The sequence below is a fragment of the Gekko japonicus genome, unplaced genomic scaffold (assembly GCF_001447785.1).
Source record: "Gekko japonicus isolate JY-2015 unplaced genomic scaffold, Gekko_japonicus_V1.1 scaffold1793, whole genome shotgun sequence".
Lineage (NCBI taxonomy): Eukaryota > Metazoa > Chordata > Lepidosauria > Squamata > Gekkonidae > Gekko > Gekko japonicus.
In genome coordinates this window covers 112,323-132,501 of record NW_015165874.1, presented here as the reverse complement: position 1 = coordinate 132,501, position 20,179 = coordinate 112,323, and the positions used below count along the sequence as shown (strand labels likewise).

The window sequence follows — 20,179 nt, the reverse complement described above, 5'->3', positions numbered from 1 at the left end:
GTTATAAATTTGGGAGATATTGGTGGGGGGAACCTACCATTTCCAGATTATCACAAGTTTCGGCACCTCTCATATGAGAAATGAAACACATATAATCAGCCTCTTTAAATCTTACAGAATGAATTCAGAAAATGTATATGTTATTTTATTAACCATTAGCGCTTTTTGTCCTTGTCTTGTTGCTCATATACAGGAAGGGAAGAACAGAAAGGAGGGCCAACTAAAAAGGAAAAGAGGTGGCGGACTTACCTTTCTGTTCTAATTATTTGGCAAATGTTTTTCTTGAGTTTTTGGGTTTGGCATTAGCAGGACGAATGTGCATTCCTGTCTGCATCTTAAGTGGAAAGAATGCAATTAACACTGCAAGATTTTCTGAAAGAAAATTAACTTTTAGAACAGGTGATTTAGGGCATATGATCTGTGGTTAATTTCTAAAAAAATGATTGGTAGACTCTCCAGCAGTTTTGAAGGTGTGTAGTATGTTTTTTGTCGTAGTCATGGATATGAGGCAGTGAGCTGCAGGTTATGAAGAAAAGGCACCTGCAGATTTTCTGATGCACTGTTCTTTAAATGTTATGGTAGCAGATTCAGCGTAGTAATGAAAGAACAGAGTGACGAGATACAGTAGATATTTCCTTGCTTCAGTGTCTCAGAATATATTTTTAATGAAAGTCTGAGCTAAGTATTTCTTTTCCAGTTCCTTAAATGACTATATAATGACTTTAAAAAAATATTTCAACATCTGTCATTTTTCTGAAGCGCAAACACAGTTTAATTAAGTGATCATCATTTTGGGTTACTTTCAGTATTGTATGTTGAGTTTCACGCTACAGTCCTGTTTCTGTGCCAGACTCTGCTTAGCTTTAACTTTGTGAACTGGCTATATCTTGAATTTGACCCAAAACTTGACTAATCTGTAATGAAGACCAGGTTTCATGGAACTTGGCAAAAGAGATATCCTTTCAGCAGTTGCATAATGGCTCACCCTGCATAACCACCTTTCACTGGCAATGGCTTTGCTTTTCAAATCATTTCCCAAGTTCTCAGCACACTAGGCGGAAACCTCAAACTTTTCCAAATCTCTAAGGTGTGCCCTATGCTCCAGAGCACCAAAACGTCTCTGAAATCTCAAACATTTCTTTTAGCCCCCTCCCTCCCTCAACTCCCTCCAGTAAACAGAAATAAAAAATTCCTTTTTGCAGTTATGCACCATACTCACTGCAGGCAGGCATAGCCAACAGTCTCTGCGCTAAATCTTGTTCAGCATGCTTTGTGCATCTGTCTGAGAAACTCCTTCTGCAGAAACATAAAGTTAAGTTTTATAGCAAATTCTGCTCGCAGACTCTGAATTGTGGGTGCCAAGTCATCCATGTAAGGCATTCAGAAAGATACATTTTTCATTTTCATGAAAACTAATGTTGGTCATGGAAAACCGTGGTTGCATTTGACCTCAATGACTTTGCGTGAAGATCTTGCAGATGTCAATAAGCCTCGGGCTACAGATTTTTTTATGACATAGCAACAACTGGTGTGTATTTTGCCAAGCCTCTTTGCCAAATAAGCCTTCCCACTACCAGGTGGCATTGCTGAGAGATTTTTATAACTTTCTCTTTTGTACCTTTCTAGCAGAAGTGAAATAAATTGTGCTGAAAAAGAAATTAAATGTAAATGTGTATAGGTTTCAGAATTAAATTGGCCAGGGACAGAACTGCTTATCTGCAACATATACAAGTACACTATCCCCCTGTGTTCTTTAGAATTGTTATATTTTTAACGGAGTATATTATTTACGAGAAGCTTTTAAATGATCTTTTGTTGGGGCAGCTCGGTGTAATTTGCCATAACCTATTTATTTATTTATTTGTCTAACTGTTTCACTGCCCCTTCTTGTTCCTGTGTTATGCCAATAAAGGTTTATGTATGTATGTAAGTAGGAGCTGCGGTGGCTCAAGTGGTTAAGATGCTGAACTGCAGGCTGTGGAAGGTCAGTAGTTCAGCAGTTCAAGACCCGGGTGCCGCAAGACGGAGTGAGCTCCCGTCTCGAGTTCCAGCTCCTGCCAACCTAGCAGTTCAAAAGCAAGAAATTGCAAGTAGATAAATAGGGACCACTTCGGTAGGAAGGTAACAGCGTTCCGTGCGCCTTGGTGTTTAGTCATGCCGGCCACATGACCACGGAAACGTCTTCGGACAGTGCTGGCTCTTTGGCTTTGAAACGGAGATGAGCACCACAACCCTGGAGTCGGATTCGACTGGCTTTCGAGCAAGGGAACCTTTACCTTTTATGTATGTAAGTACACTATCGGCAGAACCCAAGTGCCTCACTATGCCACCACAGCGGCTTGGTGGATGATAGAGCTGCTATTCTGCTCTCCACAGCACCACTTCTGTAGATGGCCAATCAGTGGCCCTGCAGCCAGGGGTCATTTTGTAGAAAAAGAGGTGCAGGACCTCATTAGCATAACTCATTAGCATAACTTATTTGCATATGCCACACCCCCTGACATCACCACTGGACTGTTTTGGATTGCTAGCTATTTTTTGGGGGGGGGATGTGCAGATCTGTCCTCACAGAGGAGGCAGAGCTTGTACTTGAATAAAACTTGGTCTTAAAGGTGCCACTGGACTGTTTTGGACCGGCGCGCCCGGGGGGGGGGGCTCTGCAGCTTACCTGGATGCTTCTTGCTCTGATGAGGGCTGCTGGGAGCAGGGGGTGGGGCTTGTTGCATGTGCCAGCCCCCTGGGCTCCTTACTGCCGGAGCTCCGCTCCTGTGCGCTCCTGCAGGAAATGACCCCTGCCTGCAGCCATCAGTTCATCAGAGACCAGGCAGCACAAGGGTCAAAGGTGTAGCCTACCTCCTCAGTCTGAGCAACAATTCCCAGTAAAGCCCAGCCAAAAGCAATGACCAAACTGCTGAGGTTTCTCATTCTGACCATACATTTGTTAAGTGTTTCTGATATTGTTAGATGCTGTTTATTGTAAACAGATCCTTTTGATTCCAAAGTATCACACTTCAAAATACACCACTGACTTCCCTTAGTTGAGGTAAGGCAAAGGTTCCCTTGCTCAAAAGCCAGTCAAATCCGACTCCAGGGTTGCGGTGCTCATCTCCGTTTCAAAGCCAAAGAGCCAGCGCTGTCCGAAGACGTTTCCGTGGTCATGTGGCCGGCATGACTAAACACCAAGGCGCACGGATCGCTGTTACCTTCCCACCGAAGTGGTACCTATTTATCTACGTGCAATTTCTTGCTTTCGAACTGCTAGGTTGGCAGGAGCTGGAACTAGAGACGGGAGCTCACTCCGTCATGCGGCACCCTGGGTCTCGACCTGCTGAACTACTGACCTTCCACAGCCTGCAGTTCAGCGTCTTAACCACTTGAGCCACCGCAGCTCCCTTATTTGAGGTAGTACAATGCCAAATGTCTCAGAAATTTACACTTAAGTAGCCCGCGCTAGTTTAAACTTCTCAGAACACAGAAGCTAAGTGAGGATGACTATGGTTAGTCCTTGCATGGGAGACCACCAAAGAAGACCAGGACTGCTATGGAGAGTCAGGCAATGGCAAACCACCTCTGCCTTGAAAACCCCATGAGCAGTCTCCATAAGTTGATGGTGGCTTGACGTCAATTACTGTTAGTATTCTGTGATTCAGTAGCAAAGCAGTTAGCATGATGTGATGCATTGTTTGTGGGTTTGAGCAGGGTATGGGGGGGGAGGCGCTGGAAGGAATGAACACACACACACACACACACACAATAATCTTGGATCAAACTGGCCACAGCTTATTTATTACTACGGACAAAGGAGCAGCGGCACAGCATAGGGACGAGTCCTAATATTGGGCAACCCACCTGCTGCCTGAGGCCCCCAGCCCACCGGCTGGGGGTTGACAACAGAGTGGCAGGCTCCTGGGACATATGCAGGCGCCGGTCTCTGCATGGTCGCCCTGCCACCTGGGGCGGAAGCCAGCCAACAGCCCCCCCTGGGTCTGCAGCTGAATGGCTCCACGCCCCGGGGCCCCTCATGGGGCTCCCCAAAAATCGGGGAGGTGTGCACAGAAGCACACCTCTCCCCCAACAGGACCCATCCCAATGCCCAAACCACCAAGATGTGACACTAAAAGATAGCAAAGAACATCATACTACGACTAGTTCAAGCTACAAAACATCAACGAGCACAAAGATGAGGGAGGGAGAGTGGGCAAGCCGCTGCCAGGGACAAAAGAGGCTGGAGTCTGGTGCGGGGTGCTCCAAATCCCCCCCTCTCTTCGAGCTCCTGCCCCGCCGTCGACCACATGCAGCAGCTCAACGGGCAAGCCTCCAAATGCCAATGCCCCACCTCCCTTTAGGGGCTGTCCGAACCTGGTCGCCTCCTTCCAGCCTCCCCTCGCCTCCTGTCCAGCAGACCGCGGCCAAGGTAGGTCTCCGCCATGCTTGCAGAAGGAAACCCCAGAGACTGGTAGGGATCAGTGAGGAGAGCACGTGACGGGGAGAGTATAAACAAAGACTTCAGCAGAGATTAAAATGTGTTTTCCTCTTCTTTTACTTGCAAATATACAGAACATGGTTTTGTTGGCTATTCTGAAGGCCTTATGTTGAACAACACGCTTCCAGACTACAGTCCGGGGGAGTCTTTCTTCACTGTATTTGGAGTATTCTTCCCAGCTGCTACAGGTACTGTGAAACTTTGTGGAATGTACCCAAGAACTTTGCAGTGGTTACTGTGCATCATAAATATCTTAGCTTTTAAAGAAATCCTACTTGTACACATCATAGATCCATAGAAAATTTCAGAGAAATAGTTGCAATAGAGGCTGACCTTGCCTCAGACCAAAAGGTGATTGTTTCCAAGAGTGAAGGGAGACTCCTGCACAGATTCTCTGCCTTCCTTTGGCTCTTTACCCCGTGATGTTCCAAGTATCCCCCTCCTGTCCACCTCTCCAATTTCTGTTACAAATGTTCAAACTTTGCAAAAACAATATTTTGCAGCTCAAATATGTTTGGAAAAAATGCATACACTTTTTTGGCTATTTTTTTGTTAGAATCATAGAGTTGGAAGGGACCTCCAGGGCCATTAATCCAACCCTCTGCATAATGCAGTAAATTCACAAATACCTCCCCCCCACCCCCAGTGACCCCTGTTCCATTCCCAGAAGATGACAAAAAACCTCCAGGATCCCTGGCCAAACTGGCCTGGAGAAAAATTGCTTCCTGACCTCAAAGTGGCGACCAGCATTTCCCTGGGAGTGTAAGAAAGGGCCACAAAAACTAAGCACTGAGACAACCCTTCCTGTCTTCCCACTCATGATCTGCCTAAGTTCACAGAATCAGCATTGCTGTCAGATGGCCATCTAGCCTCTCTTTAAAAACCTCCAAAGAAGGAGAGCCCACCACCTCCCAAGGAAGCCTGTTCCACTGAGGAACTGCTCTTACTGTCAGGAAGTTCTTCCTAACATTTAGCTGAAAACTCTTGATTTAATTTCAACCCACTGGTTCTGGTCCAACCTTCTGGGGCAACAGAAAACAACTTTGCACCATCCTCTGTATGACAGCCCTTCATGTACTTGACGATGGTTACCATATCACCTCTCAGTAATCTCCTCTCCAGGCTAAACATACCCAGCTCCTTCAACCTTTACTCGTAGGACTTGGTCTCCAGACCCCTCACCATCTTCATTGCCTTCCTCTGGACACTTTCCAGCTTGACTATATTATATCCTTCTTAAATTGTGGTGCCCAAAACTGAACACAATACTCTAGGTGAGGTCTAACCAGAGTAGAGTAAAGGGATACCATCAGTTCACGTGATCTGGACACTATACTTCTGTTGATACAGCCAAAATCGCATTTGCCTTGTTTAGCTACTGCATCATACTGCTGACTCATGTTCAGTGTATGGTCTACTGAGACCCCTAGATCTTTTCACACATTCTACTGCCAAGACAAGTCTCCCCCATCCTATAATTATGCATTTGATTTTTCCTACCTAATGCAGAACTTTACATTTATCCCCACTGAAATTCATTTTATTTGTTTTAGCCCAGTTTTCCAGTTGACTGTGGGTTAGCTACAAAATGTGGGCTCTTTTTGGTGTGAAAGTTATATAGGTTAGTACTATAAAGCAAATGTGAATAATTGATGTCTGGAATTCACTGAGCATATCTCCCCCTTTCAGGTACCTGCATCAGGCAATATCAGCCTGCTATTGTGGGTTCATGCTTTTCATTCTGTACAGCTATAGTCCCATTTCATAGTTCAGTCTTGTTTTGTTTTGTGCCTGAGTGATAATTGATTAGTCATCATTTGTTGTAGCTGTTTTGACTTTGAGGGAAACAAATGAACCACCCAGACTTAGACTTTATAACATAGAAATGTCCTCGCCTCTCACCAAGACAGTATGGGGGGGGCCTCATTTAGCATTTACATACACAGTCCTTTTCCTAAGTGCTTTCCATGTGTTGTGATTCTTACAACCCTGTAAGATAGATAGATAGATAAATAGATAGATAGACAGGCAGGCAGGCAGGCAGGCAGGCATATTGCAGATGGAAGGTTCAGACATCGAGTGAATTCCTGGTGTAACTGGGATTTGACCCAGGGCTGTCCCTAGGCACACGGAAAGGGAGCGGAGCCACCCAACTTCCAGATTCTTCTTGCCTGAATCCCTTGTCCATCAGCTGCAGGAACTGGTTGTCCTCTATAGATGGAGTGGGTTCATTGTCATCCTTTGTTGTCTGGAACACTGTAGCTCCCAAGACAAAAGTCCCTTTCAATCAGCATGAAGTGTTCTGGACATGGCTTCAGGTGGGAGGGTCGCCCCTTGTCTAGGATGCTTGTGGCGAAGACGCTCATCTGAATTGGCATCTGCAGGTGATCTACACACACGTCCCCCACAGTGACCCATCCCAGCTGTAGTCTCTGGGCATGCGGTATGCCAGGAGGTCCTCTGAGCAGATTGTGACCGGCTAGTAGGTCGGGAATGTCTGTTCCCAACAGGAGCAGGTTTTCTGCATCGGGATCCAGGGCAGGAAGTTGGCTTGCAATAGGTGCTAAATGAGGATGGTGGAGCATGACATCTGGTATGGGAGTCTGGCCACAGTTGTCTGGCTCATGTTCTTACAATAACATTCTTAGCCCCCGACCTGGATAGCCCAGCTTAGCCTGACCTCATTGGATCTTGGAAGCTAAGCAGGGTTGGCCCTGAGTAGTATTTGGATGGGAGACCAACAAAGAATTCCAGGGTTGATATGCAGAAGCAGGCAGAGGTCATTTCGGTGGGGGAACGCGGGGGAACACAGTTCCCCCGGGTGAGGTGCAGGGGGTGGGGCACATGACGAAGCCCTGCCCCCTGCTTCCGGCCGCCCCGCTTCCAGCCCTCATTCAGCCAGGAGGAGGGAGGAGAAGAGGGAGGGTAAGTTGCTTCCTCCCCACCTCTCCCCACCCCTGACTGCCTGGGGCCAGGGAGGGCCTTGGCGGGGCTTCCTCGCACTCCCGCTGGCCTTGCAGGTCCACCGCCGGGCCCCTGATGTCAGGGGGTGTGGCATATGCTAATGAGTTATGCTAATGAGTTCCCCTAGCTCTTTTTCTACGAAATGACCCCTGGAGGCAGGCAATGGCAAACCACCTCTGAATGTCTTTTACCTTGAAAGCCTATGGGGTCACCGTAAATTGACTGTGACGATGCATGAACACATGAAGCTGCCTTATACTGAATTAGACCCTTGGTCCATCAAGGTCAATATTGTCTACTCAGACTGGCAGCAGCTTTCCAAAGGCGCAGGCTAAGATCTTTCCCATCACCTAAATCCTGATCCTTTAAACTGGAGATGCCAGAGATTGAACCTGGGACCTTCTGCATGCCAAGCAGATGCTCCACCACTGAGCCACAACTCTCACACAGCATCTTAAGCATATCATCTCCCTCCATAAGGAGTTTGGGTCTGATCCTAGATGCTTCCCTCTCATTAGAGGCTCAGGTCACAAATACGGCCAGGATAGCCTTCTTCCATCTTTGCCAAACCCAGCAACGGATCCCTTACCTGTCCCCATGCTGACCTGGCCACAGTGATCCATGCAACAGTCACCTCTAGATTAGACAATTGTAACTCACTCTGCACAAGGCTGCCCTTGAACTTGCTCCGCAAACGTCCACTGGTCCAGAATGCGGCAACGCAGGTCCTGATTGGGACCCCTTTCAGAGCACATATTCAACAAGAGAGCCAGTTTGGTGTAGAGATTAAGTGTGCGGACTCTAATCTGGGAGAACCGGGTTTGATTCCCCACTCCTCCACTTGCACCTGGCTGGATGACCTTGGGCAAGCCATAGTTCTGATATGAGCTGTCCTTGAAAAAGAGCTGTTTCTGTCAAGAGCTCTCTCAGCCCCACCTACTACCTCACAGGGTGTCTGTTGTGGGGAGGGGAAGGGAAAGGAGTTTGTAAGCCGCTCTGAGACCCCTTTGGGTAGTGAAGGGTGGGGTATAAATCCAATCTCCTCCTCCTCTTCCTCTTCTCCTTCTTCTTCTTCTTCTTCTCTACCAGCTGCACTGGCTCCAGATCGAGTACCGACTCAGGTTCAAGTTTCTGTTACTTACCTTTACAGCCCTAAACAGTCTGGGAACATTGTATCTATGGGACCACCTCTTCCTATATACCCCTCAGAGACTGTTATGCTCATCTGGTAACAACCTATTGGTAATCCCTGCTCCCAAAGTGGTCTGGCTGTCCTTGACCAGGTCCAGGGACTTTTTGGTTCTGGGCCAAACCTGGTGGAACTCTGTCTAGTAAGACTCGGGCCATGCGGGGCTTGGTTCAGTTCCGCAGGGCCTGTAAGACCAAGATGTTCCACTGGGCTTATGGCGGAGGACAGACAGTTGGAGAAATCAGATGAGCTCCCTCTTCCCCCGCCTTCCTTATTCTCCATTTTCCCTCCTTCCACCATGTTTGTCTTATTTTTCTTTATTCTGTTCCTCCTCTCTTGATCTTGCCCTCCTCCTTTCCCCTTCCTTTCCTCCTTCCATGCCATATTTTTGTTTTGTCATTTACTGTTGGGCTGCAGATTTCTCTGTGCTGCCTGCCTCCCCATTTGCCCACTTGTCATGGATTGTTAGAGCACCATCTAACATAGTAGACGGGCTGTTAGGTTTTTAATTTGTAATATTTGGATTTTAAAATTATAATATGTTGATCTTATTCAGGGGTCATTTTGTAGAAAAAGAGGTTCAGGAGCTCATTAGCATAACTCATTAGCACAACTTATTTGCATATGCCACACCCCCTGACATCACCGGAAGTGTGTCAGAAGACAACACCCACCACTCAGGCACCACTGGACTGTTTTGGATTGCTAGCTGTTGGGGGGGGGACGTGCAGATCTGTCCTCATAGAGGAGGGAGAGCTTGTACCTGAATAAAACTTGGTCTTAAAGGTGCCACTGGACTGCTTTGGGCCGGGGGGCTGGGGGGAGCTTTGCAACTTACCAGGCTGCTTCTTGCTCTGACTGAGGGCTGCTGGGAGCAGGGGGTGGGGCTTGTTGCATGTGCCCACCCCCTGGGCTCTTTACTGTCGGAGCTCCGCTCCTGTGTGCTCCTGCAGGAAATGACCCCTGATCTTATTGTATATTTAACTGTTGGAAGCTGCCCTGAGTCCTGCTTAGTGGGGAAAGGAGTGGGATATAAGCCAAATCAATCAGTCAATCAGTCAATCAATCTGCTCAGAATCCTACTCAGGTCTATTCAGGGGGGTTTAGGATTGCACTGTTAGTTGCTCTATTACAGCAGCTGATAACAATGAGGGGCAACAGAATAATATAACAAGGTTTCTTATTTTTCATTTCTTGTTGAATTTGTCTGATTTTGCCTTCCCTTTGATCCCTGCTGGTTTTGAAGTAAGCATCATGTTAGCATAACTGTGCCAAAATTATATTCTTGGGCCTTTTTGGTGTGATACAATCTATATTCAGTTATCTGGCAGTTTTGTTTTAAATCATCCATTTTTAAATGACTTAATTCCTTTTTTTCAGGTGTAAACTTTTCATGCAGAACATTTCCACCATTGTATATGAAGCAATGTATAACAAAATAATACCTTTCTAACTAAGACAGAAAATAGCCTTCAGAATTTGAGGATCATTGTGTAAAAAAACTTCACATTGTAAATTAGATCAGAATTAGGAATGGTGCCTTCCACAGTGTGCTGGTGATGGTCACACCCTTTCCCCAATGCTATTTATAGATAACGTTTCTCTCACTAGCTGTTGAAATATCCTAGTGAGGACTTACGTGTAAGGACAGAGTTTTAATTATTAAAATATTTATAACAAATCATTATTAAAATCTAATTTGGTCCTATACCCCACCCAAATGCAAATCTGGCAGTATATAGTAGAAATGAAGCAACCATCAACAGAAGTCAGAACACAGTGAGGAATTTCAGACAGATGATATAATCCGGAAGAGGAACGGTTCCCAAACGGTTTCTGGTCTGTCATTTCAGACAGAACCATTTTAGAACCGGTTCCCTACCGGAATATATTTGTAATTTCAGACACAAACGCTTCTGTCCCATTTAGGAAACGGGGCTGAAGCGTTTTACCTGTCAACCGCTTCCAAGTAGTCTTCAGTTTCCTCTCCTGGTTCCGATGTGCTTTTTCCCGCCGTTTTTTGCCCACGCAGGCGATCTCCGGCTTTTTGGGGGGGACGCTCGCTTTATAGCGTTATAGCGCTATAACACAACAGCATTATATCAACCCCATTGAAATGCCTGGAGTGTTTTGTTATAGTGCTATAGCGCTATAAAGCAAATGTTAAAAAAAAAAAAGCTGGAGATCACCCGCACGGGCGAAAAACGGTGGGGGGAAAGCGGGAAAAAGCGGTGCAGTCTGAAATGGCAAACCGCTTCAGATCCAGCTCTTTACCGGAAGGGGAAAGCCATGTGTGAAATGGAAGCCCTATACCGGTTTACTCCAAAAACGGCTTCAAAATGGGTTAAAAAGGGTAATGTGAAATTCCTCAGTGTTGATGCTGCTTTTTAAAGCTGTAATATGTACTGATTATAAAGGGCTTCCATGGTGAGGAATAGGTTGCTCAGGAATTGTTCTGAGCAGCTAGCCAAGTGTCATTACCAGAGTTGCTGCAGTGCATACAAGAGAGAGTTTACATGGTTTCATAACTGAAATAAGTGAAAAGAGGTGGAAGAGTCTACTCAGGGTAGTGATTTGAGTTGCATGAAGTTATGTGGGTTTTGAACACTAAGTGTTCCTGTTTGTTGACTTTGTCCTTTCACTCTGATTTTAAAAAAACAACTCCATCAGCCACAGAATAGAGGCATATTACACAACGCAAACCTGGATTTGCCACCCAGTACAATGCATCCTGCTGCCCTGACATCCATCCATCCATCCATCCATCCATCCATCCATCCATCCATCCATCATCATCATCTCTCTCTCTCTCTCTCTCTTTTGCCATCAAGTCACAGCTGATTTATGACAATGGCGCAACCCCATAGGGTTTTCAAGGCAAGGGAAGTTCAGAGGTGGTTTGTCATTGCCTGCCTCTGCATTTTGACCCTGGTATTCAGGGGCGGATGAAGGCTCACTGGTGCCCTGAGCACTGACCAATCTTGGTGTCCCCCCCCTCCTTTCCACACTGTTCCAGTCCATTTTAGTTGTTGACCTTTCTGACCAGATATACAATGCAGGTTGCAGCAATACAAAAATTTATTCATAGGATTGCACCATATACTGTACAAACGAAGTCAAGCTTGGGCTACATAAAGTTGTACAAAAATGCAATGCAACATCTATTTTAATCTTTCACAACTTAAATGTATCAAAGTTCCAATGTTCATGACCTGAAAGGCATTTTTCTACATTTCATTTTCGCAAAAGTTAATACCTCTCAGAATGTCTGCTTCAATTGTTAATATACACAGTGAGTTGAGTCTTTCTTGAAGCATAACTGATCTATTTGGGTTTTTTACACGTTTTACACGTTGGACAGATGCTCTATGGCATTTTTATTGGGCCTCCTTCCTCTAGTTTTGCCCCCTTAGAGCGAGTTCAGTCCAAATTTCTCAGAGCAGTTCTTCAGGTCCCAAGGTGTGTATCGAATATACTGATCTGTCTAGAGACAGGTGCTATATCAGTGGAAGCCAAAATTACTTTAGCTTCACTCCAGTATTGGCTTAAACTAAATTTCCATCCTCAGGGACTAACCCACTTGTTACTCTCAGACAACTTTCAATCCAAATGGCTGAGAGCAGCTCATAATAAATTATATGAGCTTGGTTTTTCCCCCCAAGTGATTTTGAGTATGCGTTGGGATGTAGCAAACTCAGCCCTAAAACAGAGAATGATGGACATGGAGAGACAGACATATCTCGGTAGATGTCCTAAATTTAGAGCCCCAGATTATTCATATACTTATATTTTTCTGGTTTTATGAATTTTTTCCATATTAGGGTTTTATGAATTTATGATTTAATAAAACCCTATTAAGTGGTAAGGCCTCCTTTGTAGGTTAGAGTGGCTTTTAAGAAGAAGAAGAAGAAGAAGAAGAAGAAGAAGAAGAAGAAGAAGAAGAAGAAGAAGAAGAAGAAGAAGAAGAAGAAGAAGAAGAAGAAGAAGAAGAAGAAGAAGAAGAGATTGGATTTATACCCCACCCTTCACTTGGAGTCTCAGAGCGGCTTACAAACTCCTTTCCCTTCCCCTCCCCACAACAGACACCCTGTGAGATGGGTGGGGCTGAGAGAGCTCTGACAGAAACTGCTCTTTTAAGAACAGCTGTGCCAGAGCTTGTGACTAACCCAACATCACATCAGCAGGTGCAAGTGGAGGAGTGGGGAATCAAACCCAGTTCTCCCAGATTAGAGTCCGCACACTTAACCACTACACCAAACTGGCTGATGCTAGCAGACAAGAAACAACGTTCTTTTTTTCCTTTAAGTTGTTTGGATGAAATAGCTATCTAGCTGTCTGGTGTTTTTAACAGCCCTTCGGTACAGTACTGCTGGTACACAGAAGATAAGTTTTTCAATAGATGTATCTGCCTAAAGTATAGAGTTCATGTTTTAGTTGTTTGGGGTAAAAACTCTGCAGTGTCTGGGTCAACAAGGGCTTTAGTTTCATATCAGAAAACAGCATCTATTGTTTGGGTATGAAGAATCCTTGGTATTATCATTAAGGTTAGGTTAAATAAACATTTAAGATATCATGTAGGCACACCTTTTCCTGTAACTGTCCAATGAATGAAAGACTACTCAGATGACGCTCTGTCATTTTGTGACAAATTATGATTTCTGGAGGTTATCTTTTTGCCTATGTCACTTTGGGTATAAAATTTCATGTAGTTCCTTATTGTGCTCAGAAAGCAGTCAATTTTGGATAGGCTGGTTTGGCCTGTTTTCAGTTGTTTAATTGCAATTAAACAACCAAAGAACTTTCCTCCTCATTGTGGCTTCATTTTTTGGCTTGGGAATCTATTTGTACATATGTGTCTTCATTATACATGTTTGAAAACACAGCTTTTCACTTTCTTAGGTCACATTTTTAGCATCATCTCAGCGAACGTCTTAAAAACCATGAAGTTGCCTAGTGAGAAATTCCCTGTGTGTGACACCAAGCTTACAGAGGGGATCTCTCTTCTACCTCCTGAAAATCCATTTCTGAAAGTCGAGGCACCATCGAGAACAGTGTTAGATGCAGTTTGGGGGCTGCCATGGAAAGGGGAAATTGGTGGAAAACTGGAAATCACACAGACACCCCCGGTGAAAACTCCTGGACATAGAAGGGAAAGATAAATGTGATCTCTCCCCAAGCTTTGCTCTTGCTGCGGAAGTTTGGATCCAACCCACAGTCTAGTGTGGCAGCACAGCTGCTCTCTATAAGGAAGGCAAGAATGCAGTTGTCATCCAAAATAGCAGACTATGGAAGGAAGAATACTCACTTATGAGTACTACAGTAAAAATTGCCCGTAATGTTGTTAAATGACTTTTCAACTCTACTAATTCTTGGTGACTAGGAAACAAGCCAAAGCTAATAGATATAATTTATGTTTTAAAGTGCTGGTGATTTATTATTTAGTTAGAACTAATAAAGCCAGGAGCTGCGGTGGCTCAAGTGGTTAAGACGCTGAAGTGCAGGCTGTGGAAGGTCGGTAGTTCAGCAGTTCGAGACCCGAGTGTGCCGCATGACGGAGTGAGCTCCCGTCTCTAGTTCCAGCTCCTGCCAACCTAGCAGTTCGAAAGCAAGAAATTGCAAGTAGATAAATAGGGACCACTTCAGTGGGAAGATAACAGCGTTCCGTACGCCTTGGTATTTAGTCATGCCGGCCACATGACCACGGAAACGTCTCCGGACAGTGCTGGCTCTTCGGCTTTGAAACGGAGATGAGCACCGCAACCCTAGAGTCGGATTCGACTGGCTTTCGAGCAAGGGAACCTTTACCTTTACCTTTAATAAAGTTAGTAGCCATGCCAAATGCTCTCTCAGAATACTGTTCTGTAGGTTAAGTATGTCATTCATTTGGCTAGCATGGAGGAAAAAACCCTTCCTCTTTAATTCTTCAAGTATTTTCAGAATTCAGACTTACCGCTCACAATGGCCGTGGGTCAGTGGACATGCTTAAATCAATGTGCCTTTTCTCTGGGGAAACTCTCCAAGACTACCCCTAAAGAGGAGCCTCTCATGAATATCTGTAGACTGGAATAGGGGCACAAGTTGTGGACAGCCAAGTAATCAGCAGCTCAAAAATAATATTGAAATACAAGCTAATGATTCAGAAAATAGTGTAATCTGGTAAAAGGAACTAAATAAATAAAGTGAATCCTATGAACAAGAGAAAAAGACAGATTCCAGGGGTGTGCTCTGATTATTTTGGAACCGTATATAATCCATTCCAGACCTGTATATGTTGTTTGCAACTTACTGCTAGCAAGCCAGAGATTATTTACCCTATGACTGTTTTCAGTACTTCTGTCTTCTCGTTTAATAGGGGTTGTTTCCTAGTTACTGGTTCTGGCACTAGTCTGTATGACTCAGACCAGTTTTGAACTAGCCTTGTGCTTGTACAGTTCCCTCTCCTCCATTCCTTTGCATACACCAATTCAAGTAGATATTTCCTTCCTGGACACTGTGTTTCCCTATAGGCAAGACTCCCCCATGGGAAGGAATAGCAGTCAGCATAGCAAGGAGCCACAAGAGACCTTAGCCCAGAAGTGACAACGGCCATAAGAACATATTTCAGTGGTCCATCTAGTCCAGCATCCCATCTCACACTGTGGCCAACCAGTTCTTCTGGAGGTCCAACAAAAGGGCATAGTGGCTAAGGCCTTCCCCTGATGTTGCCTCCTGGCACTATTGTTCAGAGGAAGTGGGCAAGTACCAACACTTAGCGATGCTATGGGAGTCGGGAGAAGAAGAAAAAAAGACCCATTAGGAGTCACTGGCCTCACAGGATACCAGTGAAGCGGCTGCCTATATTTATTTATTTATTTGATTTTATTTATATCCCACCCTCCCTACATAGCAGGCTCAGGGCAGGTTTCCTCAAATTAGGTAAAAAACTATATGTGAAACTATGCCAACTAGAGCTAGAAGTCCCACAGAAGATGCTGGGAAGCACATCAAGAGTGTGGGGATGTGTTTTAATTCCCAGTTGGCCAAGCCAAAAAGAAATCTTCTGGTGCTAGTGGGGGAAAGTGATGAGAGGAGGACAAGGTGGTGAGAAGGAACCATTTTGTGAAGAAACATCACTCCCAGACCCCAGTTTGAGGCTTCTACAAAGAGATAATAGAGTCAGGACATCACAACACTTTCTCTTTAGGTAAACTGTAGGTTGTCATTACATCCAAATTGCAAAATTGTCCTTCAAGCTAAACTGCTTTGAAGGGCAATCTTAACAGATGCGTTGCTGATTTAGATGTTTGTGCCAGGGCTTTTTTTTGTGTAGGAAAAGCCCAGCAGGAACTCATTAGCATATCAGGCCACACCCCTGCTTCTTCTACCCGCTTACTACACTGAAACCAAGCCTCAAAATGAGGGGAAAGGACTGTATGCGGCAGACATCCCACAGCTAAACGGGACCCCCAAGCTCAGTCTTTTCTCAAATCAGAGGTCTCAGTCAGCGAGCGTTGAGAAGCAAGGCATTGCAGTGACCAGTCAGTGGGGAAGCACAGCAGAGACGTCTAGTGGCGAAATTCGGAACTGCAAGAGAAGCAGTTTTTGACGCAAAATCTATGCGCTCAAATGCCACAACAGCAGGGCTTTTGGCGAGGGAGGGGAGGGGCGGGCTCGGAAGCCAGCCGGAACTCCGTTCCTGTGCCTTCCTGCCCAAAAATAGCCCTGGTTTGTGCTGTGCGTGGAGGAGGGAAAAGGTGGTGCATGAGGACAAGGCACACAGCATAGTGCAAAGCCAGAAAATGGCATTAGATCGGAAGCATCGTCTGGTTCCTAAAACCCTTTAAAAAAATGAATTGCATTGATAGGATGTGGCTGCCAGCCACACGTCCAATAATCAACTGAATTACGTACAAAACTGCCCTTAAAATGTCCATGCTAGGCTAGTTTTGTGACATGCAGAAGCACCCTTCTGATTCTTACAAAGCAACACAAGAGTTTAGAGTGAAATCCCTTGATTAAGAATGAAAGACTGTGATGAAATTGTGGGTTAGAATGCAATTTGTAATGATTACAGGGCTATTTTTGGGCAGGAACGCACAGGAACGGAGTTCCGGCTGGCTCCCAAGTTGCCCACGCCCAGCAGGAACTCATTAGCATAATAGGCCACACCCAACAGCAGGAACTCATTAGGACTGGCTACATTAGGGGTGTGTGGCCTAACATGCAAAGGGGTTCCTGCTACAAAAAAAGCCCTGGGTTTTGACAACAAACAAGGTAAACAGAATAAGAAGCAAGAGGTGGGTGTGGCTGGATGAGCACACTTCTGGTAACACGGGGGTGTAGCCTAATATGTTAATATGCTGTGCTGTTGGGGGTGTGGCCTAATGGGCTAATGAGTTCATGCTGGGCTTTTTCTACAAAAAAAGCCCTGGTAATGAATAATTATGTTCAGTTTGTACCGTTTAGTTTATACCATTTAGTTTGTACCAGCATGATGGCAGCATCCCCAGGTTCACAAGCTGAATGATTTAGGGCCAAAACTTAAGATCATGTTTCGGTGTCATTATGGTAATGCACAGTCCCATGACTCAGTCGATATCTGGCTCCAGCATTGTAAAACTTGTAATTTGTGGAAACTGACTGAGAAAATACTAAATTGAAGGTGGTGGGGTAAAAAACTTGGTATCTCTGGATTTTCATTTACATTGCTTCAGTGATGCAGGTGAAATTATAGTCACATAACCAAGACATCTCTGCTCCTCTCTTTGTCATAGATATTTAAAGCATGCCAAATGAATCTACCGGCTTTCTTCCCAAACATTTTGTAATGCAATAGTCAAGAAGCGGCTTTGTCATTCATGCAATTAAACTCTTACACAGACTGCACGTTAGCTTGTGGGTGTGGGAGATTTCCTTTGCTGGAATATGAGCCTTGATGATATGCAACGTTTACCCAGTCCAAGACAACTACTTGCCTTAAGAGGGGTCCCCCCCCCGGCCCAGATTGTAATCTGAGTTGGAGAATTCCTTCCACCTACCTCCCCATTTACCTGGTGGCTATAGGAGATAGTGCAGCAATGGAGGCAGAAGGAAGTATCACAGATAGGGTGCTTTTTTTCAGGACATAGGGTCTCCAGAGTGTCTGGTGCCCATACTAAGGACATCAGGTGCTGTGGGAAAACTGTTGCCTTTTCTAGATCATTGTTTCCCCCCCTTTCTCCACAGATCTCAGTTGCCCTTTAAATTTGCATCTGCGTTTACTCCTTCATTCACCTAATTTCTCCGTCACGTTTTCTCTTTGCTTCTGTATATATTTTTCTGCATTCAGCCATCAGACCGCTTTCCCTATGCCTTCACCCCAGGTTATCCAAGGCTGCGGTCACACGGAACATTAGCCACACTAGAGAGATGGAAGATAGGCGGATTTTCCGGGCGCGATCTCACCGCCACATCTGGGAAGCGTAGAGCTCCCGTGGCTCACCCAAGGCTTCCCGCCGAAGATGCGGGCTAAAAAACTAGTACCTCCGAGGTACTAGTTTCTGGTAACCGTGGGGCAAGGGCGGGCGTCTGATCGCATTTCCAGTGGCATCCGGCGCCCGCCCATGTCCCCTTGCAAAAAGGGTTTTTTTTCCAAAGTCTCCATGGATGCGCACAAGCACCCAATGGAGCATCGGCATAGCCCACAGCTTCATTGAACTGCTCAAGCCCCCTCGCCACGACAAGGCAGTGATCCATGAGGGAGTGCTTTTGCAGCAGACTTAAAAATTGTTGCACTTCCAAGTCAGAGGTAATGCTAAGCAGACAAGTTTCCTCGGACTCTGTGACACTGCCCATTCCTCACCCACCTCTACCCCTCTACACCCGTTTCCACCCCTCCTTCCTTTTGCCGTGTCTCCCTCCCTCTCTGCACTTTTCTCCTTCCCACCTTTTCCTCTCCTGCATGGCGAGGTTACCCCATCACTGTAACTTTTTAATAATCCTATTTAGTTCTATTGCTAATATAGATAAATCACTGGTCTTGATATGTGTCCCCCAACCCCCCAGGAGGGCAAGGGCTAGAATCTCACTGGTGGAGGGGAAGGGATACCAATATTTTCAAGGTCTTTGAACTATGTATGCCATCCTGAGCTCCTTAGAGACAAGGCGGGATTTTTCTTTTTAAAGATGGATAGATGGTTCCCATTACCCTCAGCATGAATCCCCGTTCCTTTTGTGACAGTGGGATGACTCCCCCCCCTCCCTGCGGATTAGCCACACTGGGCAGCTGGACCTTCCCGGCTCTCCCAGGAACTGTGGCGAGGCAGGCAGCTGGGCCCTTCCCATCCCCTACCTCTGCCCGGAGATTGCTGCAACTACCTCCCCAGCACCTGCTGCAGGGAGAGGAGGCAACTTGTGGTGGTGATGGGGAATCTCCAGGCAAGAGGTGGGGACTGGGGAGGAGACTGAGCATCGGTGGCCTGCAAGCACCATGGGCAATTAACCCTGGAGGAGTTTGGGCTGGGAGAGAAGTGAGAGAGAGAAGGTGGCAGGGTGGCACTGAGCCGAGCTTCGGCTGGGGCGGCTGCAATCCCTCTTGGCTGGTGGCAGTGGAGAGGAGCAAAAGGCTGGGCTTCTCCAGAGCGCCATGTTCTGTGGCGGCTCCCAACTCCTCCCACCTTTCACTCCCCACTTGTTTTTCTCTCTCACCCCTTGCTCAGTGTCTGCAAGAGCAGCAGCCTCACCCACACACTTTGTCTAAAGGGAAGAGAAACTAAGGCTGAAACTAAGCCATGCTGAAAACCTGAACTGTGAGGATTTCAATGGGAGGTGATTGCTAGATGACGATACTGCACAGCTGTGGTGGGACAATTGCATATTTTTTAAAAAAAAATGGGTGCGATCCCTACGATGTCACAACTTACATGTCCACATTAAGTATGCAAAAAATGGGTACTGCACAGCTGTAGCGGGACAATTGCATATTTTTTTAAAAAAAAATTTGGGTGCGATCCCTACGATGTCACAACTGACATGTCCACATTAAGTATGCAAAAAATGTGGGTTTTGCTTGTAGATGCAGAATGCATGTATGGAATATGCAATAAATACAATGGAGGGGGGGAAACAGTGCAGAGGGAATGTGGGTGAATCCGAAGTAAATGTGTAAGGCTTGACTCCTTGGATTCTCCAGAGCAAGCTGTCAGTGCAGAAGGGGCCTGTGTTTCTCAGTGTCATTGATGCCTAGGCCGCTGTTATAACAGTGCAAGAAGGGGGACCTGCGATATTTGCGGTGGGGGAGGAGAAGGAAGCAGCCGCAGGTGAGCCTTCTCCCATGCCCCTCCCCGGCACTCACAGTGAGGCCCACGCTCCTCCAAGCCTTCTCCCTCCTCCCCCCCCCAGCACTGGTGGCAAGGCCTGAACTCAGCCCGCCGAACTTTCTCCCTTCCTTCCTCCCCCCCCCGGCAGCGGCAAGGCCTGGCCGGCCCGCCAAGCTTTCTCCCGCTCCCCCTTCCCCCCAGCAGCGGTGGCAACACATGAGCTCGGCCCACCAAACATCCGCTCCCCCTGCGGCAGTGACTGCTGGA

General features: G+C 46.1%; 1 protein-coding gene across 1 annotated transcript in view; it reads left to right on the top strand.

Annotated features, from left to right (window-relative positions):
• The window catches only part of SLC12A8 (solute carrier family 12, member 8), a 122,843-nt gene that overhangs the window by 66,674 nt on the left and 35,990 nt on the right, over positions 1–20,179 (top strand). The window contains exon 5 of the mRNA XM_015411266.1: positions 4,558–4,671. Within this exon, the coding sequence (XP_015266752.1) occupies positions 4,558–4,671 (114 nt within the window). The remainder of the gene's footprint in view (positions 1–4,557; positions 4,672–20,179) is intronic.